The sequence below is a fragment of the Tachypleus tridentatus genome, unplaced genomic scaffold (assembly GCF_004210375.1).
Source record: "Tachypleus tridentatus isolate NWPU-2018 unplaced genomic scaffold, ASM421037v1 Hic_cluster_1, whole genome shotgun sequence".
Lineage (NCBI taxonomy): Eukaryota > Metazoa > Arthropoda > Merostomata > Xiphosura > Limulidae > Tachypleus > Tachypleus tridentatus.
The window spans coordinates 5,593,216-5,617,338 of record NW_027467777.1 but is presented as its reverse complement, the minus strand read 5'-3'; the positions used below and the strand labels follow the sequence as shown (position 1 = coordinate 5,617,338).

Here is a 24,123-nt window from a genome sequence, read left to right as displayed (position 1 = left end):
ATCTTTGCAATTAATAACATATATAGCTTACACTTTTTTGAAAAACATCCTTTGTAAGAGTGCATAATTGTTCTTGAAATCTAAGGTACAAATACAATATTCATAAAGATCTGTGTTGTGAAACAAATGAGAACATTTTTCTCAGGTGCAGTATAAATGACCATTTTTATAAATTTAAATTTTTAGGCTTAATTACAGGAGGAAAAAATTCAAAATATGTTAACAAGAATTGTAAAACTGTAGGCATTTGGTGTTAAAAGTTGGAAAATGAGCATTTTGTACATTTAAAGTTTGTTCATTTCAGAAATATTGTTTGTCAAGCTCTTTGTTAACTTTGACTCACAATTTTCAAAAAACAGAATGGCAACATACTACTTAAGTTTCTGTGAATTTACTGCTTTTAACAAAAGCAGTAGTTGCTGGTGGGAAGATAGTATTAGTTTTTACCAAAAGCTTTTAAATATGTGAAAGGTTATTTTCTTATTAGTTGAGCTTGAAAATAAATCTTGTGCACAAGTAAGCTAATCATTCAGTCAAACATTTGGTCAGTGTGTTTAAAGTCAGAAATACCTTGACTGATTAACTACAGGTTGTATGTATACATTATAATACAAACCTTAGATGATTGAAAACAAATATTGTTGAATAGACTCAACAAATCAAGTTTACAGTAATATAGAGATAACAAATCCATGTTTGACATCTGGTCCACAATTGGGTATTATCTTGGTCACAGATGTGTTTTGAAATGTTTTATGAACAACTGGTTTTATTTTGAGCCCAGTTTTTATATAAAATATCAATAGGCAGGTTCACAATGTTGTGTTTTTTATTCACGTATTTGCTTTCCCCTGTTCTCCTATCTCTCCTTCTCTCATACTCTAAATTTTGAAATAAATGAAATACTCATTTAGCCAACAAATATTACCATTATTATTTAATATATTTTAAACATTTGGTTGTAAACAGTCTACCACTAACATTGTAATAATTTCAGAGCACAAATTGGAAGTGAGAGGGAGAGACATTAACTTAGTTCCAAAGTTTCCATCCCATACCTGTTGTGTAAGTACTGGGCTAGGGCAGTTGTCTTGTCTCCATACCCTGGTCTAATGATGAGTGCATTGGATGTGAAACAGTATGGCGTCAATTGTTGGTGACAAAACTTCTTGAGAGTGGCCTTTATAGGACAGATTTATGTGTCACAATTGTCAGTGTGTGAGAACTTGCATAACTTTCCCACAGATATTTACATTCTTATTGTTAAGTTTTTTTTCTCGAGTGCTACAGTAATTTATGGTGAATTTGAAATACTTGCTATGCTGTCTTCTTGCTCAGTGCTGAAAATTGACACGTTATTGTATCCTTCAGTTGAATGAAATTCAAGCAAAGTCTTTATCTGATTTCTTGATACAAGCTGGTGAATTTCATGAACAGAAATATTCTTGGGATATTGGATGTTTCTCCTTTCATTTACAACTTGATGTAGTGCATTTTATTAAAATGAACAATTAACAAAGTACAACTGTGTCAATTAAAAAAAATAAAACTATTGATGGGTAATGTGTGTGAACACTGTGCAGCACTTCATATGCATTTGCTTGCAGTAGAGATGTCTTTTTTTTTTTTTTTTTGGATCTCGACATTTTACAGCTCTGATAATCTTGAATCTTCCAGCTGTGACAAGTGTCTTGTTCTCTGGGTAATAACTGATCATAAAGGAAATTTGCCAGATCCTTTTGTTTCTCTCCAAGTGACAAAAGCTTGACCATTTGCTGGTAAAAGGAACTAACTAGCTTTCAATGATTTCTTGTACTGGTTGAAAGTCTTGTGGACATTTGGCTATTCCTCTATTCGTAATTGAATTCTAATGATATCTGTCAAAAGTCGCTTCAGTTCCATGGAAATGTGGTCCCATTTGAAATACTAATGCTTTAAATGTATCTACATAGTCAATGAATAATGCTTTGTTTAATTTCTGCATGCATTTATATTATCAAACATGACTTCCCATTGAGTGTCATCAACCTTGAAGTTACTGTGCCTTGAGTCAGCACATATTTAGAAGAGAATTTACTATGCATTTAGAAACTTCCATTTATAACTAAAGTGATATTAACACAGGCATTAATCCATGTTGTAAAATATTTTCAAGATTAACATTCTCTTCTTTCCCTCAGGCAGTAATAAATAGTTGTGAAATGTTTCTGTCTGCCTTTATAGTTGTGTATTCTTTTCTTATTCCTTCACAACATACAATGATGAGAGTGTTGTTTTCATTCGAGAGTGTGCGAGTTCAGTTTGGAGTATATTGTCAGGTGAACACAAGTCGCCAAATGCATCAATTTGTTCTTGTACTAGTGTCTCTGTTCTAAGTGATTGCTGAATGCTTTCTGTTGTCAAATCTTCAGTAACATTATTCTTCAGAACTTCAAACGAATTATTGAAGTATTAGAGACTATTTTGATTTTGTTATCACTATCACATTTTCTTCTGATAGGGTAATCTTACTGTGAACATAATCATCTACATGTTCCACCATCAGAGTGTTTCTAGTTTTGATTGAAATTGGTTATATGATGGGAGTCAAACAAAATGCAGAAGTATCTACTTTTTTTTTGTGCTGTTCAGCCATCCCTAGCTTTGTCCTGGATCAATCAGATTGAACTTATGATTAGATTCCTTTACCACAAAGTTGCCATTCTAAAGTTTATGAAGGACATTTTGTGGTAATTTATTCATTTTTCTCAAGGTACACTGTAGCCCATTTGGCATAATTTGTGATCATGCCTGAAGAAGTATGGAACATTTTTTTTGAAAGGCATGTCACTTCCATATTCCATTACATTTATGCTCTGATGTGAAGGAGCAAGATACCATTTTCATGTGTTGAGGTACAAAAATACTGCTCTGGAATACTCATTATGTTCTGAAATAAAGGTCTTCATGTTTTCATAGAACTTTGTAAATACTGTGATACTAATTAAACTTATCAAAATTTTATGGATTAACTGACTACATAGCTTCTGATAGTTCCTCTTTGTCATGTTCTTCCAAATGATTGTATAGCTGTGTAAGCTGTAGCTCAATGCATGTGCTCATCTTACCATGACCTGATGTGTTGTGTTGGGGCTTAAAATACCACTTTCAATCCACATATCAGCTAAGCCACAATTTTGCATTTGTTGTCCTAGAATTCTGTGAGCGTTCCCAACTGTACACAGTCCACATAGGTGTGGGATAAGTACATTTTATAACCAAATACAGACTACCTAAATTCCTTCAGTTTTTTGGAAAGAGAGATCCAGTAAGTTATAATACTTGATTTTGGTTGAAACACACAGTAATATGAAGTAACTGTTTTAATGCAGAGTTAAGATTGACACTATCTGTGATATATTGGTATGTACCCAACAGATGTTATCTCAGGGTTATTCTTGCTGTTAATTTGCTTGATTACAGTATATGTAGGTCTAGGGTCTTTTGGATTTTTTTAGTACCTCATGAGCATCAAATCAATATTTGTAACTTGTGCTTTCTATACTAATTGGCTGTCTTTGATGCAACTATTGAATCATTTTTCTTGAGTAGAATTCTTAAATTATGAATAAGTTGTACCCAGTATGTCGACAGTAAAAGTGTTATTCTTAGTTTTGGAAGAGTCAGAGTCTTTTTTTTCTTTTTCTTTTTTAAGAGTTCAATGTCATCATGCAGATGAACATGTGGTGGCCCTCTTTGACAAGCTGATACTTGAATAGCGTAGATTCTGTCATAGCCATCCAGGATGGTTTCATTAATGTCAGTGTTTGTTGTGAAATGTACAGAAAGATCTGTGATAAGATTTGAAAGAATAACAGCTCAGTTTTCATTCAATGTCTTCAGTATGCATTTTCATCCAAGGCTGTACCAATTTTTAGGTGTGTTGTGTAACTGATGATTGTTGCCTGATGAAGACTTCTATCTAACACAATGTTTAAGTGTTAGGTATTTTGCTCCACTAACTGTGTAGACATGATCTCGATCTATATTTAGGATCTGACAATCTGTCAAAGATTTCTTTTTTGCCACTATATGATGAGTTGTTACCTTCCAGTAGATGCTGGCCACTGAGAAACATGTTCAAACTTTCTGGGATATAGCCTATTGTACACTGCATTAACATCTTTGTAGAGTGGATGATAAAGTATGTCATTTCTGATTATCGGTGCCACATTGATAGAAATTCATCTTTTTCCTGTGGTTTGAATGCAGATACATTGAGAAAGTTTTCATAAACCATCTAGAGATTGTTTCTTCATTAAAACAGGAATGTAACCAATATTTATAGGAACTAGTATGATGCATTATATTGGTGGTTGATTGTGATGAACAGTAATTTCACAGAACTTGGTAATCCGTTATTCTAACTTACCCATGAAACTAACTATTTTACCAATGAACAAATGAGAAATTTTAACTCTCAACTCCTTAGCAATTGTGCAATACTTATTGTACACCTCTTGTGGCTCTAATATATCATTATATTCAGCAGAAGTTTTCATTTCATTACAAAATCAAATAATTATAATATCTGAATGGTCACTTTTTATGTGATTGGTCTTTATCCTTTAAAACAGTGTTTTCCCTCTGACGCAGTTGGGTCATTTATACCTGCCATGTATTCTCATCTTCTGATCAAGCATTGCTGCACTCTGTTTTTATGGTTCATGTTGAATGTGGCACCAGATGTCAACTTTTTTGGCTGGAATATATTCTGGACAGCAAAAGTGTAATTCTTAATTAATTGGTGATACTTTGCTGCAAACACCTGATGGAGAGTTACCACACCCTTCCTCCACAAATAATTGTATTTAACCAGAACTACAAGAAACAGTGCATTTTGAACATTGGTTTTCTTTGTATTTTTTCTTTACTTGTATAACTATCATCACAGTACTTGTCACCTGTGGATATTTTGGAAGACTTATCTAACATTGTCAGTAACCTTTCTATTTCATCTTTGTATTACATATCTCAAAGCTTTTGGTTCTCTTGTGTAATGCTAGCAAAAGTGGTTAATCCTTGTGTAGTTGCATCATATAGGTGTTGTGCATTATTTTCCTGGCATGAACACACAGGTTAAATTGCACTTTTCATTTTGTTTCAAGGTTGCTAGTGCCTCCATGTTATCAATAATTTATTCCTACTATCTACAACAGAGAAATGAATTATAAATATCATGTTACTGCTAGAAGATTATTGGATATGATCTCCAATATCAGAAAGAAAACGTATCTGATGCTTGAGTAGCTAAATATTGTCCCATCTGAAACAAATATTTTATTTTGCTTAGTTACAAGTTCAAATACATCGGAAGCTCACTCTTGGTATGAAATTGAAAATGCAATACAGATGTATTCACTCTAATAAGTGACTTTTAGTTCAAATGAAATATTGCTATTTGTACTATTTCAATGGTTGTGGGATTCAAAATTGGTCAAATGTTGGCCACAGTGGCACACCGTGTGCTGGCATCCAGATGGGCATATATTTTTTTGTATTTTTATAGCAGCCATTTTATTTTTCATATTTGGAAGACAAATTTTCAGAGTGCGGCTTGCAAAACAATGTTTTAATTGAGCATCCTCAATTATGGTAAAATTTAGTTTTCCAGAATTTGACAGAATATACTAAAACAGTGATATTTTTCTCAAATTTGCATAGTATGTTATAGTTACACATTTCAAACGAACTTGTAATTAAACTTAGACCATTATTGTATTTTATCATAGTAGTATATGATTGTTGTAGTATTTATCAATGTGTTGTTTTTTCTAACATTAGATTTATGAAAATGTGATAATTGTAACATTATTGATAACTTTATTCAATAGATACCAATGATCTCCATAGTTCAAAATTTAGTAAAGTAATAAAAAAAAAAATGTTTTATTTTTATAACAGTCATCATGAGGATATAAACAAAGTGCCTTGTTCAAATTGTTTTCTGTTCTGAAAAGAAAATGCATTTAAAAACATTTCCACAGTTAAGAAAAGATTAACTTAAAAGGAAGGACTATTAGAAACATCAATACCAAACCTGTGATAAAAAAAAACAAGTTAATTATTGAAACAAGCATTACCAACTAGAAAAAAAAATGCTGCAAATGTTAAAAACATCACAGGCTATAATGTAGAATACTGAGACATAGCATGTGTTTTGGAGGTAATGGCAAGAAGTGGGACCAACATGTGAATATACACTGTTCTATGTGAAGTAAGAAAAAATAAGATATAAGAGCAAAATATGGGTGGCTTGAGCCCACAATGTTTCCCATTTGTGTTACCCTTCACTGCCTGTAGACAGTTGTAGGAAGGTGACAGCTCTCTAAATAAATGTAAAGTGGGAAAAAAAAAAGAAACAAAATAGACAAGTTTCTACCATTGGGAGTAAGTAAAGAAACCTTATCTTCTGGCATTAGTAATTTGGTCCCAATTGTTGTAGTAAAAGCTAAAATTATTAGTATTACAAAAAACTGAAGTGTATAGCTAGTTATTATTGAGAGGAGAATTCAGTCTATAAATCAGGTTTAAATTGCTCTGAAGTTTTCAATACAATAGAAATTGGAAAGGATCTTAAAATACTCTTATCTAACATGTTTCTCTATACGACAGAGTGACTGACACTGATACACTGGTACGACAAGACAAAGTGAGAGTGAGTGAAGCAGTATGACAGAGTGACTGACACTGATACACTGGTACAACAAAGTGAGAGTGAGGTGAAGCAGTATGACAGTGACTGACACTGATACACTGGTACAACAAAGTGAGTGAGTGAGTGAAGCAGTATGACAGAGTGACTGACACTGATACACTGGGCATGACTGAAAGTGAGTGGGAGGTGAAGCAGTATGACAGAGTGACTGACACTGATACACTGGTGCGACAAATGAGGAGTGAGTGAAGCAGTATGACAGAGTGACTGACACTGATACACTGGTACAACAAAGTGAGAGTGGAGTGAAGCAGTATGACAGAGTGACTGACACTGATACACTGGTACAACAAAAGTGAGAGTGACTGACACTGTAGTAGCATGTATCAATTATCAAATTTCTTAGTGACTTGCTATGGTCATGTCAAACAACTTTTTCTATTATCTGTGATCTCAACCTTAACTTTAGTGATATATTGTATAAACAACTTGCATACAATACTGAAATGATGTATAAATATTTTTCACTCAGTTTTTTATTAACTTGTTATCTTTCAAAATTTGTAGGTTTAGCATACATTATAAAACTACGAGTGGTCAATCTTATAAAGTCAAATATGGTTTCTAGTTGTATTTCTTCCTTTAAAAATATGACTATACTTACCTATATTTTATTCTCAGTGGAAGATTACCACGTGGATTTGGTCATAATATTTGAGGGTAATTTGAATATATTTTATCAAACTCTCTGTTAATTTCTTTATTCTGTTACCTCTGCCCCCGGCTAGTACAGCAAACGGGACTTGCAACACTGAGGTCAGGGGTTTGTTTCCCCTCGGTGGGTTCAGCAGATCGCCTGATGTGACTTTTCTATAAGAAAACACACACATTCCATTACCATTTACTTAAAAGTGTGCATCGTTAATGATTTTGTATTGAAATTGTAAGTTGTGTTAAAAAAAAATACAAACTTGGAATTATTTTTGAGGTGTGTTAGTACCTGTTGTTTATGTTAATTGTGTTGCTTGCAAGAGGAACAGAAAAAAAAAGTATTGGTTTCATATTAGTGTAACTTTTAATGTTGAAAGTGGCATTACAACTAATATGGAAGTAGTAAATGTTATGAAATTTTATGAATTTCATTATATATCACCACTATATCTTCACTTTTCCACAAGTTGTTTATGACATTAACCATACGACCAGCAATGTTAGTTTTGATCTTCTAGCTTTTAAATAAGACGACTGAATATATGTTGTTTTATATCAAAAACACCATTAAATATCTAATAAAACAAATACCATTTTCATTATAAAGTGTGAACATTGTTGTATGATCTGATATTTTGACTTTACAATGTGAAAATTCAGCATAATTATTAAAAACGTAATCAAATGTAAATTAATTGTATTATTTGTCGTAATTTAATAAATTATGAAATTAGTAAAGCCAATTCTCTATAATGAACTGACTAGAGGTAGTAAAGTACACAAAATGTACAATAAAACTAAAACTTGACGAATTATCAGTTGGGTATGCTTGTTTTGTTGGTATTTGTTGTTGTTTTTCAAAGGATTTGTATTAATTAAATATTTCTGAATTACAATTTTGTTTCAAGTTGATATTAGAACTTTCAAAAATGTCTTTTGTTCAGTAGGTGAATTGTGGTGGAACAAAAACGAAGAAACTTGGTATAAGAATGTTTATTAAATTATTTAGTAATAATTGTAATCAATAGAGGTAAAAAAAAACTTTCTCAAAAACTAAATTATATTATGGTATGTATGATAGAAAACCATTAATGTGGTCTCAGGTACAGAATTATTACCAAAAAGTGATATTAAGTATAATAGAAATTAAACAGTTGAAGTTTAGAAAGGAAACAATTGAGTCTTTCTTATTTTGAATGTAAGTTATAGCCTATTGAACCTTCTAGTTAAAGTGTAAAAATTGGTGTAAAGAATGAATGTATTCAGTGTAATTTTTAATGGTGAAGCAAGTATATAAACTTAGATGGCAGTGTAGTTTATTTTTAAGAAAGTGTTCAATAAAGGTCAGTGCCCGATTTTTAATACCAAAATTCGTATTGCTCGGAAACTTGCGTGTTTTTAATTTAAAAATACAACAGTTATGACATCTGTATATCTTGCAGCTATGATATATATAAACTGAAATCGCGATTTAAGAGTGACGTAAGTGAAGAATATTGAACAAATATTTGAAAATCATTGTTTCTAAAGTAATACATAAATTATATCCTAATTGCTAGGACTTTGAAACATTATCGCTTCATAAATTATTCTGTGAAACTTGTGTATCCAATGAATGAAGGTAAGACGTCATCACTGTTTTAAAGTAATTGTTTGTTTGTTTTTGAATTTCATGCAAAGCTACACGAGGACTATCTGCGCTATTTTAAAGTAATTAAAGGAATCTTTTCGTGTTTGACATGTTATTAAATTTAAAACTTTAACTAAAACATTTAAATTAAGAACTACATTTCATCAGCATTTACGTGCCGAAATATTTTGAACACATTTCTGTTATTATTAAAGATTTAATGATTTGGCGCGTGAAAGTATGTGGACGTTCCCTTCAAAATTGAAAGTTGTAAAATACTACGGTTTGCCGTATATATTCTACAATTCAAACTTAATTTATCTTCTTATCAAGAACAATTTATTTATATAGGCTTAGAAGAAAGCTTGGAGCTTGTATATTTATTTTGGCTTACTGAGGTAACTTGGAACTTGTATATATTTGTTTAGGCTTACTGAGGTAGCTTGGAACTTGTATATTTATTTAGGCTTACTGAGGTAGCTTGGAACTTGTATATTTATTTAGGCTTACTGAGGTAGCTTGGAACTTGTATATTTATTTAGGCTTATTAAGGTAGCTTGGAACTTAGACATTTCAATTTAATCGTAACCTTTATCCTTTTTTATTATACATTCCAATATTTTAACAAAGTAAATTATTTTGATTTTCCTATGATAAAGTTTACGTGGATTCAAATTCATCAAAACTTTGGAAAATATATTTAAAAATATTGTTGCTTTATAATATAATATCCTCAACCAGGTCAAAAGTAACGCAATTCCCGTGGTTAACTTTCGAATCTGAAAAACAAATTCCAGTAGTAACATTGCGTAGGAAGTTGTAACTCCAAAATTGTTTTATTATTATTACTTGCTAACACTATCTCGTTTATTTGCATTCTGTAAATACGTTGTTGTCAGGGGTGGATACAGGATTTTTTTTGGTAGGGGAGGTGTGATCGACTAATTAACAGCGACTTAAACCCGACCCCAAGTAAACTTTTCCTTGTTACTGCAACGTAAATTTCATGTAATTAATTTAGAAACATATATGACTACGAACTCTCATTTATTGATTTTATTCTAAAGATCAAGTTACAAGTAATGGTACACAATTTTTGTATGGCACTAGGGGGATGCATCCCTCTGTATCCAATCTGGTTGTAGTGATAAAAGTTATATTAAGCATAGATAGATATACACTGATTTTTTTAATATACCGTATTTAAATTTCAAAGTAAGTTTGATTTTATAATTCTTAACACTCCTACGGAAATTGGGCCTAATAGGCCCCAGAGCAACTTGAAAGGTTATTAATATTAGGCTAATAATTTTGTATTTAAATGAAATTGCTATTAACTGACCCTATCCTTTATATTTTAAGGAGCAATAATATTTTGACTTTTCAGACATTTGCGAAATAATATTTTAAAAACATCCACTATATTTTTGGGAATATTAGGCCCCAGATCAAAAAAAACATAAAAAATGACTTTAGTTTGCCCATGCCTGTTCTAGAACATTCTAGAAACCTTACAGAAGTATTTAGAATATTCTTGAAGCTTCTAGAATATTCTAGAAGAATCCACAAATCCTATATATATAGGAGCTGAAATCTTCAAACCGTGTCAAAATGATATCTCTTGATGAAGCTGTACATTTACTGACAAAACCATCCGACGATGAAAGTGAACATGATAATGTCGAAGACTACTTTGAAAGTTGTGATGATGATCCTTCTGAAGCCGAAAATGATGAACAAATCGCGCCGTACCCTTCTGAAAGTAAAGAAAGTAATCAAGAAGATCTTACTACGATGCCAGTAAACGAACTTTTGTCCAAAGATAAAAATTTTAGTTATTCAACAACACCTTTAAGGATCAACAGGAGAACCGCAGCTCTCAATATATTCAATGGGAACCCAGGCATTACAAGGCAAGCTGCTCCATGAGTCTCTACACCATTCGAAACATTCAAAATTTTCATCTCTGATAATATGATGGAACAGATCATTCACTCAACAAACACCGTCATGAAAGAACCAATTTTTGAAGAAATTTGACCTCTGGAAATGGATCGCAGCTAATCTTTTCCTTGGAATAAGCAAATCCAAAAATTCATCGATAGACGAAATGTTTTCAACCGAATTCGGTTTGCCATTTTTGCGAAAACTGATTACACAAGACAAATTCAAAAAAATGTGCTCAAAAATCAGATTTGACATCCACTCTCAAAGAAATAGGGAAATCAAAGATGCCGCCATCTCTGGAGTCTGGAATTTTTTCATTGAAAATTGCAAAAACAGTTACAACCCAAGCGAATACCTGACAGTGAATGAACAACAATGTAACTTCAAAGGAAGAGTTGGCTTCAGAACATACATTTCGACAAAGCCAGGCAAATACGGAATAAAGATTTGGTGCCTAACAGATGCAAAGACAAGTTACCTCCTCAACGCTCAAATTTATACTGGAAAGGTTGGAAATACGACAGAAACAAATCAAGGAGAAAGAATAGTCAGAGAACTGAGTCAGCCATTTCTTGGAAAAGGAAGGACAATAACGACAGATAATTTCTTCACAACAATGACACTTGCCAAGTACCTACGAACAAAAAAGAACAGGACTTGTTGGAACCATACGGAAATCAAGAACCTTCCTGCCTCCTGAGATAAATGCAAAATCTAGAGAGTTATCACCAAAGTTTTTCTACCATGACGACATCACTCTTCTCAGGCACTCGGACAAACCAGGAAAATATGTGCTACTACTGAGTTCTCAGCATCAGTCTGGTGAAGTAGAAGAGAATGGAAAGCCCGAAATCGTCAATCTTTACAATGCAACGAAGGCAGGTGTCGACACTCTCGATCAACTGGTGAGATATTATACAACAAAGAGGCGATCAAAGCGCTGGTCAGTCTGCATATTCTATAACATTCTAGATCTTGCTGCGTACAATGCTTTCGTTCTATACTCGACAAAACATCCAGAATTTCTTCGTCAACATAAATCAAGAGCCAGAAGAGAATTTATACGGCAATTGGTGCTTGAAATCAAAGAAATTTACTGCAAAGATAATGACAAAACAACCTCATGTGAACCGCCTGCAAAGAGGGCAAAAAGAGGACGATGCCATTTGTGCGGCAGATCAAAAGATAGACAGTCGAAAATTGTTTGCTCAAATTGTAAAAAAATGTTTGTCAGAGCCATTCTAAAGTTGTTTGTAATGAATGTTGCTAAATCACTGTGTTTCTATTGGAAAAATATATGGGGCCTGATAGGCCCCAAAATCACTTTAGTGGATGTAAATATTTTTTTCGTAGGAGTGTTAACTAGTTTCACTGCAACAAAATAACGTTTTTGCAATTTAGCTGTACGTAAAACTTAAAAGTTAGATTAAAATAAGTTATTCTACCTCATATATTAGGCCAATCTAAGTTGAATCTAATACTGTCCAGTATAGAAAAACATAGGAAGTACTCACTGAAACTGGTTGTTTTTAACTTCTGTAAGTTAATTCTTTTATATTACAAGCTACACGACATTTGTTATTTGGTGGTTAGTGTACTTATTCTGTAAATAGAGGTTAATGGTTTGCAGCTCGTTAACATAAAAACGTGCTTTATAGCCGCTAGCTGTTGCTAATTTTGAAGCGATTAATTTGAAGTAAGGCACTTGATTATCGTTGCTCTTACCGCCAACTGCACTATAGAATGGTGGGATTTTACTGTAACCTTAACAACGCTCTCAAAGAACGTAATGCAATTTTGAGACAAAAAGACACGAAAATGGACCTTCCGGCTCATACTCTATCAAACTAATTAAGACGACGCCGAGCTGCAAACAAAGCTTTCAGAGAAATTCTAGTTACGTTCTGATACAATTTTACACCTATAATGGTAAAAATAGCATTCCGAACAGTTACCATAACCTCGTGTAAGGAGTCTCCTTCAAACAAGCGACGCTCCTTTCCTAGTCATTATTTATATTTAAAAACTCAAGTAATTTCCATTCTAAGTTTCCGAAGATTTACCCGTCAGTTTTAAGTTGCATGCTTACTTACATTTTATGTATTCAAATATCAATTAGACATTACCTGATTGTTATTTTTTCTTTGAAGAGAGAACATTTTTGGTTCATATAAATTTTGTTCGAAATGGGCCCAAACAAACAAGTGAACCTCGTCTCAAAATAGGGCCTGGCATGGCCTAGCGCGTAGGCGGGCGACTCGTAATCCGAGGGTCGCGGGTTCGCGCATCGCGCCAAACATGCTCGCCCTCCCAGCCGTGGGGGCGTTATAATGTGACAGTCAATCCCACTATTCGTTGGTAAAAGAGTAGCTCAAGAGTTGGCGGTGGGTGGTGATGACTAGCTGCCTTCCCTCTAGTCTTACACTGCTAAATTAGGGACGGCTAGCACAGATAGCCCTCGAGTATCTTTGTGCGGAATTCCAAAACAAACAAACAAACAAGTGAACCTCGTCTCAAAATAAAAGTATTAATTCACAAAGAAAACTTGCACCAATTCAATTTCTCGACTTAATCGTAATGTCGATTGTAAGCAAATCTTTAAAGTGAGCAAAAACGCTTATTGATTTTTCACTTATTTTTTGGACTGTAAAGATATGTAAAATGCCATTGTCAAGACGCTTGGTATGGAGATGAACAAAATTATAATAAAGTTGTATTTTTTATACAAACCGAAGCATTGGTTTACATTTCGATCCCTAGATGGCAGAGTAATGGTGATGTATTGATATGTCAGAGTATCTTATGCCTAAAGCAGTCTTTGAAGTAAATAGTCCAAGACAGAGTTATGAATTGTAACACTTTTTATGTAGTGGTATAAACTGTGTAGTTTACAAAAACAATTACTTAGTACTTTCATCTGAAGAATTTGTGGTAAACAGTTATTCAAAGTTTATCGACTGTCAAGTCGAGAAAAAGTGACCGTTTCGTTAAATCCTGTTTGTTTTCCTTTATTTAAGTTTTATTTGAAATTGGGCAAACACGACAAGCCAGTTATATTGAGTACCTTATTTCTTTACAAAGTTTTAATATTACGCATCACACATTGTAAAGAAACATGAACTGTTTATGCAGGATATCATTAAAATGGAAAGAAATATAATCAACACTAGCCTTTTTTGTTTAAGACAAAAAACATTTCATATTTTTTTGTTTGTTTTGGAATTTCGCACGAAGCTACTCGAGGGCTATCTGTGCTAGCCGTCCCTAATTTAGCAGTGTAAGACTAGAGGGATGGCAGCTAGTCATCACCACCCACCGCCAACTCTTGGGCTACTCTTTTACCAACGAATAGTGGGATTGACCGTCACATTATACACCCCACGGCTGGGAGGGCGAGCATGTTTAGCGCGACGCGGGCGTGAACCCGCGACCCTCGAATTACGAGTCGCACGCCTTACGCGCTTGGCCATGACAGGCCAACATTTCATATAAAAGATAGTTCGTTCCAGCAAAACAGCAAATAAATTTCGCTTTCTCTGCTTTCTTATTACGCACGACTTGTTTCCACTATCTTAGATTTTTCAAAAGAAGTCAGAGCATATGCACAACACCATATTAGGCGAAAATATACTATAATAAAACGTCTGTTTTTGTAGACGATTGTTAAGTTATACTGTAACAAAAGTTTAATGTCGACATTGATCAAACAATTATTAACTTATTACGGCGATTAATGACAATGACGTACTAAGCACTTTTGATACCTTGTGCATCTTAGGTTTAGTTGTATAAAATATAGTGTGTGGAAAGAATTTAAAACATTACAATAAGAATAAGGACCTATGGTTTTATGGCGAATATACTGACATGAATTTCTAGAAATAAACTTCCCACCTATATGTTTTATTTTCGTAATCTAATGCTCTAAGTGAAATATTACTATTTTCAATTATTAATGTCGCTGTTGTAACAGATTTATTGTTACACACTTATTTTAGTGCCTACATTTGTTTCATTATAGTTTTTCTCCTTTGTATGTGACGTATATTCTTCTCAGTGTATTATGCAACTTCCGCCTATTAATGAAATTTGCAGAGCATTCTAGAAACTGAGAATCAATAATATTAGTTTATTAAAATGCGCTAGATCATTGTTGAAAATTATAGAAACTTACGTAATTCATATTTTATAACCGATCCGCCGAGAGACAAATATAATATTTTGGAAAGCTACAGTCGGTGTGTTATAGGCCTAGGATGCTATAACTGTAATAAACGTCTATTAATAAAAACAAAACTACAGAATCTGATCAGGAATATTTATAGATTTCGAGCATTATCAACCGTTCAACTACAGTGAATTACTTCGGACGTTAGAATTTCTACGAGGACTTTAAATATCATTGTCGTGAAAAGTCAACGGTGTGAGGCCAGTCAAGCTAGCTAGCTTAAGCGACAGTATGAACTCAGAAGCAATTTGTTTGTCGGGGATCTGTATTGTCGATAAAATATTTAGTTTTAGACTAGACTAGATACAAAACTCAGCATAGTCTGCAAGTTTTTAAAACTGTTGTATGTAAATCATTATTTGTAATGACCTAATTGTAAATTGTGTTATTTTCTTGTCTGTATAACGGCCCAACATGGCCAAATGGGTAAGACGTTCAACTCGTAATCTAAGGGTCGCGGGTTCAAATCCCGGTCGCACCAAATATGCTCGCCCTTTCAGCCGTGGGGGCGTTAAAATATGACGGTCAATCCCGCTATTCGTTGGTAAACTCGTTGGTAAAAGAGTAGCCCAATAGTTGGCAGTGAGTGATGATAACTAAATGCCTTCCCTCTAGTCTTACACGGCTAGCACAGATCGCCCTCTAGTAGCTTTGTGCGAAATTAAAAAAACAAAAACAAACTTGTTTGTATATTCAAATCTATTTGTGTTAAAAAAATTGTGTGAATCAATCTTGTTGGCATGTAACATTAACATTTTATTAACTTCTATATTCAAATTCAAATTTCCGGTTATTTAAAACAGTAATACGTTAACATATGTTACACAATAAACCGGAATCTCGTCCGAAATAAATAATAATACGTAACACTACACAGTCTTCACGGTTCAATGCTACTTAATAGTTTTCTTTTATCTTCCTGAATTGTCACTATGGATCTCTCATATTTAAATAATTTTGCCAAAAGTAGGTTCGGTAAAGTTTGTTACTATTATTTCTTATAGGCTATGCAAGTATATATATGATAGGTTTGTACGTACAGTTTTAGGTCTTGTGATTATCTCTGTTTTTTACAGCGATGCACAGTAATTCATACAATATATCCGAGTATATATTGTGATATGTTTGTACATAGGGAGGTATTGTAATTATCTCTTTGTTTTCACACAAATCCCTCGTGAAATATTATATGAAAGCCTATCGTCATTATTTTTTTATGTGTTATTACCCTGTGGCTTTACGTTCTCGGGTCTTTGAGCGAACAAGATGAAACGAAGACGTGGTTTGTACGCGTTGTACCCTAGCACTAGTGGCTGTTCTTGTTCTCAGAGGCGTCATTAAGACCTATTAGCAAGGCTTGAGCATATTATCACCGAGAACTGGGCGCTAATAAATCAAGACAAGAAGGGAGCGACTTTAATTCTAGTTATGTCAGATTGGCGTAAAATACTGCGTCCGTCCCAACACCTGGGATCTTTTGTGTACTACAACACTTACTGTGTTTGTAGCATTCTTTGTCAAAAGGTGTTCTCTGTAACTGCCACTCATTTACGATTTATTAGCTCCATTTGAGATCATTACATGTCGTTTACAAAGTTATAGTCCAAGTTTGATTCAATTATAAACTACAGAAATAAGAGGGAAGCAGCGTTAGTCTAAGTGTTGACACGGCTGATTCACAGAAGTGCAACTTTTATGTTACTTTAACGTGCTCAGAAAAAAACAACAACACAGAAACTAATATTCAATCGTACAAATTATCAATGATATTTTAATAATCTCGTATTAATACTTATAACGAATTATCAGTATAGAAAGTTAAGAGTCTACTCACAAATTAACAAAAATATGATATATTCAAAATTGCCGTCATTTCTTAAGCGACACCTATAATCCTGGTTGTTTTTCTTTCAGTTATTAATAAACTGCGGCAAATCGACCCTGCAATTTGTTCAATAAGTGGTTGCAGTTCGTAACTGTTAAAAGATAATAGCGCTGATACGCAGGTTGTAATTAACACACATTCTGTTCACCACAAAATAAGAAAATAATTAATAGTATACTGATAGTAGTGAATCTTTCGTGTTATTACTTGCTATATTTATCATAAAAACATTCTGATAAATAATTTGTATGTGTTTTGACTGTACTCAGTAACAAAAGAAATATATTTCGAAAGTATTTAACCTGATGACTGCCATGTATTTCAGCTGCTACAATACAACTCAAATACTTCTTCGTTTTGTAAGGTTTTTCGTGACGCTATTTTGGATCGAAAGTGAAACAATTGGTAAATAGGTCAAATGCGTGTATTGTGCTGACACCTAGCCTTGAAGTTAGGTATTATTGAGAACGAATTAACTTGTCCGTGGCACTGTGTTACCGATCGGCTTGGACGAGTTGTCTCGTCGACGGCACTGAACAGGTTAAATAAATAAAAACATTTTATACAGAAATTGGTAAAATACATTAATTTGTTGTTAATAAAACATTTATTAGGTTGTTATTTCTACATATCGTAGTAACGGAAAATTTGCAATAATTAAATTATTGTAATAGTTTTATTTAGAACATCGTGTTTTTATTCTCTGCATATGATATTTTTTGAAAAGTACATGCTTGTTTTTTCACATAATTGCAAGAGTAAAAACCATTTGAATTATATATGAATATGCTCCCCAAATTTCACTACTTTCTGTTAATAAAAGCTGCCTACTTATATGCTAATACTATTTCCAAATCTCAATACGTTCTATTATCAAATTCCCCTTTCTTGTATGCTAATATGCTCCCCAACTTTCAGTACTCTTCCATTAGTAAAACTCTTGTTTGATTATACAATCCCCAAATATGAATACTTTCGATTAATAAAACCCATTTCCTTGCATGCTTATAAATCCCTCAGTTCTTTGCTAACTCTTTAGCAGGGTGCAGTCTTGATCTCGTAATACAGTTTACCACAAATTTATGTTAATATTTTATTCCTGTGAGGAAGAGTCAGTTAGAATGTCCTAGAGCAAATTAAACTAAAGAAAATGTTTGTTTTTGTTTTGTTTTGTTTTTAATTTCGCGCAAAGCTACACGAGGGCTGTCTGCGCTAGCCGTCCCTAATTTAGCAGCTAGTCATCACCACCCACCGCCAACTTTTGGTCTACTGTTTTACAAACGAATAATGAGATTGACCGTCACATTATAACGCGCCTACGGTTGAAAGGGCGAGCATGTTTGGTGCGACGGGAATTCGAACCCGCGACCATCGGATAACGACTCGAACGCCTTAACCCACCTCGCCATGCTGGGCCAAAACCAGAAATAAGTTTATTTTTAATTACGCGCAAAGCTACACGAAGGCTATCTGCGATAGCCGACCCTAATTTAGCAGCTAGTCATCATCACCCGCCGCCAACTTTTGGGCTACTCTTTTACCAACGAATAATGGGATTGACCGTCACATTATAACGCCACCACGGCTTAAAAGGGTGAGCATGATTGGTGCGACGGGAAGTCGAATGCCTTAACCCACCTGGCCACGCCGGGCTAAAGAACATGTCCACCGACTTTAAAAGCTTTGACGAATTTTTGTAAAAGCACAATAAAATTTTTCAATAGCTTTGAGCCTTGAGTTACAAATATCAGTAATAAATGTATTTAAGAGTTGAGTGTCTCTTGTAAGTTGTATATTCATGACTAAATAAGGGTTTTGATAAGTTTGTCTAACTACATCATACAAAGACATTCGCAAGCCCGGCACGTAAAAGCGTTTAAGGCGTGCGACTTGTAATCTGAGGGTCGCGGTTTCGTATCCCCGTTGCACCAAACATGCTCGCCCTTTCAGCCGTGGGGGCGTTATAATGTCACGGTCAATCCCACTATTCGTTGGTAAAGAGTAGCCCAAGAGATGGCGGTGGTGGTGACTACTGCCTTCCTCTAGTCTTACACTGCTAAATTAGGGACGGCTAGCCATAGCCCTCAGTAGCTTTTGTGAAATTCAAAACGAAAAAAACCAAAATTATTCAAAACGATTTCACTAGCTGTACAGTTATCAAATAAGCCATTTTATGAAAACAGGAAAACTACAAAATACTGTTTACTGCTTTATGGGTATCGTTTCGTTCTTTCTCAACATAGTTGATGTACAGAGAATACACAATATCTATAATTTTATTGCTAATAAAATAGCAACCAGAGAGATTTTATTAAAAGACTGTTGTAACAAGGTTCTCATAAGATGGACGTGGTCTATTAGTTAGTGTTCGTGGTTGACGATTGCAAGGTGAATACACTACGCACTTCCAGCTATGAGCGCGTTAAAAAACAACAGTCAGTCTTACTATTCGGTTAAGAGAAGTCGTAGAGGAGCGGATGCCGTTGACTGATATCTTCCTTCTGGTCAGAAGCAAAAGTTTAGAAAACTGGATCTGGCATTTGACCCTTCAGATACTTCGAGTAATGTCAAGTTAAAATAATTACAAAGAAAATGCTGTTAAAATTGCTGTTATTACGTAATTTATTTTAAAGAAAAAGTTAAAATAGCTATATCGCAGTTTAGCTCCAGAAGCCAATGAAAAATGAGAGAATACTGTAATTTGTATAGTTTGAATTCAAATTTGAAGAGTGTTATACATTATTTTAGTTTACAAGTAGACAGGTGTTTGAGATACGTTCACTTATTCTGACGTGCTCATTACGCTAGTAACAGCGAATGTCTTTGTTTGTTTGTTTTGAATTTCGCGCAAAGGTACTCGAGGGCTATCTGCGCCAGCCGTCCCTGTTAGTAGTGTAAGACTAGAGGAGGCAGCTAGTCATCACCACCCACCGCCATCTCTTGGGCTACTCTTTACCAACGAATAGTGGGATTGACCGTGACATTATAACGCCCCACGGCTGAAAGGGCGAGCATGTTTGGTGCAACGGGGATACGAAACCGCGACCCTCAGATTACAAGTCGCACGCCTTAACACGCTTGGCCGTGCTGGGCTTGCGAATGTCTTTGTATGATGTAGTTAGACAAACTTATCAAAACCCTTATTTAGTCATGAATATACAACTTACAAGAGACACTCAACTCTAAATACATTTATTACTGATATTTGTAACTCAAGGCTCAAAGCTATTGAAAATTTTATTGTGCTTTTACAAAAATTCGTCAAAGCTTTTAAAGTCGGTGGACATGTTCTTTAGCCCGGCGTGGCCAGGTGGGTTAAGGCATTCGACTTCCGTCGCACCAATCATGCTCACCCTTTAAGCCGTGGTGGCGTTATAATGTGACGGTCAATCCCATTATTCGTTGGTAAAAGAGTAGCCCAAAAGTTGGCGGCGGGTGATGATGACTAGCTGCTAATTAGGGTCGGCTATCGCAGATAGCCCTCGAGTACCTTTGCGCGAAATTCAAAACAAACAAACAAAGACATTCTGCTGTTACTAGCGTAATGAGCACGTCAGAATAAGTGAACGTATCTCAAACACCTGTCTACTTGTAAAACTAAAATAATGTATAACACTCTTCAAATTTGAATTCAAACTATACAAATTACAGTATTCTCTCATTTTTTCATTGGCTTCTGGAGCTAAACTGCGATATAGCTATTTTAACTTTTTCTTTAAAATAAATTACGTAATAACAGCAATTTTAACAGCATTTTCTTTTGTAATTGTTATTTTAACTTGACATTACCTCAAGTATCACAAGGGTCAAACCGCCAGATCCAGTTTTCTAAACTTTTAGCTTCTGACCAGAAGGAAGATATCAGTCAACGGCATCCGCTGCCTCTACGACTTCTCTTAACCGAATAGTAAGACTGACTGTTGTTTTTATAACGCGCTCATAGCTGGAAGTGCGTAGTGTATTCACCTTGCAATCGTCAACCACGAACACTAACTAATAGACCACGTCCGGCCATCTTATGAGAACCTTGTTACAACAGTCTTTTAATAAAACTCTCTCTGGTTGCTATTTTATTAGCAATAAAATTTATAGATATTGAGTGTATTCTCTGTGTACATCAACTATGTGAGAAAGAACAAAACGATACTCAATAAAGCAGTAAACAGTATTTTGTAGTTTTCCCTTGTTTCCATAAAATGGCTTATTTGATAACTATGCAGCTAGTGAAGAATCGTTTTGAATAATTTTGGGTTTTTTTTCGTTTTTTTTTGGAATTTCGCACAAAGCTACTCGAGGGCTATCTGTGCTAGCCGTCCCTAATTTAGCAGTGTAAGACTAGAGGGAAGGCAGCTAGTCATCACCACCCACCGCCAACTCTTGGACTCTTTTACCAACGAAAAGTGGGATTGACCGTCACATTATACGCCCCCACGGCTGGGAGGGCGAGCATGTTTAGCGCGACTCGGGCGCGAACCCGCGACCCTCGGATTACGAGTCGCACGCCTTACGCGCTTGGCCATGCCGGGCCCATTTTGAATAAAAAATGAATATTTCACAAAGAGTTTTTTAATAAAATGTACTTTTTTCTGTCGAAATATCTATCAGAATCAGGAAGAGGGCTATTGTAATTACATAAGACAGTTTTGTATTTTACATAGTTAATATTTTCAGTTATCGAAATACTAAGCATTGATCTCTGTTCATATTAAGTAATTAACGTTATTTATATCAGAAACAAGCATTCTTAAGAATTAATTAAAGTACACTAATATATATGCAAACGACTAATTTATACGTTATTATTTTAGTTTGATTTCGCGCAAAGCTACACGAGGGCTATCTGCGATAGCCGTCCCTAATTTTACAGTGTGAGACTAGGGTAGAGACAGCTGGTCATTACCACTCACTACCAACTCTTGGGCTACTCTTTTACTAACGAATAGTCAGATTGACCGTCATATTGTAATGTCACACGGCTGAAAAGGTGATAATGTTTGGTGCGACGGAGATTCGAACCCGCCAATCTCAGATTACGATTCGGGTGCCTTAACTACTGGCCATGCCTGGCGTGTTATTTTAGTATATACATTTTAGATCAAAATAATTTAACGTTTTTTTAAAGTTGAGTCGTGATGTAGGCCACCATTAAAATGATAAGATAAGCTTTACGAATACCTTTCAGTCATTATTTGGAAGATTCAGAGAGGCCGAAAAATGGTACTTACATCTGATCTTATGCCTCATTGCCTAAGTCACTAAACTAATATTAATTGGCAATTATTGCTAGAGATACAGAAAATGTTTAATCCAATCTAATGTAATTTCTCTTATGGATCATTGAAGACTTCTCTCATGGATGACTGAAGGTTTCTTTTATAGAGCATTGAAGACCTGTTTTATAGAGCATTGAAGACCTCTTTATAGATCATTGAAGACTTCTTGTTTGGGTCGGTGAAGACTTCTTTGTTTGGATCATTGAAGACTTCTCTTATGGATAATTGAATGCTTCTCTTATGAATCGCTGAAGACTTCTTTTTGGATCGTTGATGGATCGTTGAAGACTTCTTGTTTGGACCATTGAAGACTTCTTTTATGGATCATTGAAGACCTCTTTATGTGACATACTGAAAAATCCCTGAAGTTACTTAATTTAAAATGCATAATTGACTAATATTGTTAGACATACCCGCCAAAGCTAATAGGTGTGTATATTACTGAATCCACCAAAATACTAGGCGAGGCCTCCAAAGCCAACGTTAATAGGTATGTAAATTACTTAACTCATAACAACACCAAGCTAGAACTATGGGTCAAAGTTAATCTATTATAACAATACTTTGTATTTTCTGTCCTGAAAATGTGTTTGCATATTATTATATAAATGCGCTTGTTTGCGCGTTTCATTTTGATGTAAGTAATAAGTGGATATAAATATACGAAAATATCATTATTTACAAATATACATTTCAACAGTTATGTTATTAATTGACGGTTTTAAACAAAATATAATAAAAATTTTGATTAACTAAACAGAATCTTCATACCTTATTTTAATATGGCTAAAATGTCCATTTATCAGGTCATTTTGACGAGGTTATTTTCCGAGACTCACGGTACAAATATGGTATACATTGTTGACTCTTTTGCCACTTCCTGCCTTGTCACTGTGGGAGCTCTCTCGAGATAAATGGTTGAAAAATCCACTTGTGATTCTATCCTAGGTGATCCTTTAGAAGGTGTCTCTTCAGAAATCCTGGATTCTTCAGTAAGTTGAATTTCCATCGGCAAATTATTCCCTAAAACTGTTTTGACAAAACCCTTAGACTCTTCAATAGATAGATTTATTACTGGTGGAAACTTCTCTGAAATCAACCAGTTGGTCATTCTCTCAATGACATACTTCCAAAGACAGTCACGATGGGGACCTTTGGTTCGAACTGCCTGTTATTGTGGATTCTGTAAAAGTGATCAGCAATTCTTTTGACTACATAATATGGTTCTTTCCAACATCCACTTAACTTTGGAATTCATACTTTATTGTAGTGGGGATTGTCTAGCTGAACCATATCACTTCACTGAAATCCAATGTATCAGCATTAATATCATAGTGAGTTTTCATCTTATCACAAGCTTATTTAAGTTTTTTCTGAGTAAAGTTATGTATGGTATCAATGGTGTTTCTTAGTCTCTACATAGTCTATGTAAGACTGTATTGAGCAATTATTCTCAGAGTGCAAGTTTTCTCCCAAACATCAGTAACTATGATATGTTGCCTACAGTTTCAGGCATCATCGTTTGATAACTCATAAACATGACTGAAAGATCTTAATCCCACGTTTTCTGATGTTCATCCATATGAAACTATAAAACTATATCTATCTAACATTTGAATTGAAGATGAATGAATGTTTGTTGTCCTGTTTTTGTTTATTCTAAGGATTTGAGACATTTATACAAAGTTAACTCAAAGTCCCATTCCTGAACTGATTCAAGTTTCATAGCCATTTATCAGTTAAAACAAATTC

General features: G+C 34.4%; 1 protein-coding gene across 1 annotated transcript in view; it reads right to left on the bottom strand.

Moving 5' to 3' along the window:
- The window catches only part of LOC143242004 (cilia- and flagella-associated protein 57-like), a 65,954-nt gene extending 42,472 nt beyond the window's left edge, over window positions 1–23,482 (bottom strand). Inside the window, exons 1-3 of the mRNA XM_076485347.1 lie at window positions 23,211–23,482; window positions 6,075–6,079; window positions 3,619–3,830 (exon numbers count right to left, since the gene is read on the bottom strand). Of these exons, the coding sequence (XP_076341462.1) occupies window positions 3,619–3,830; window positions 6,075–6,079; window positions 23,211–23,482 (489 nt within the window). The remainder of the gene's footprint in view (window positions 1–3,618; window positions 3,831–6,074; window positions 6,080–23,210) is intronic.
- Between the last annotated feature and the right edge of the window lie 641 nt (window positions 23,483–24,123).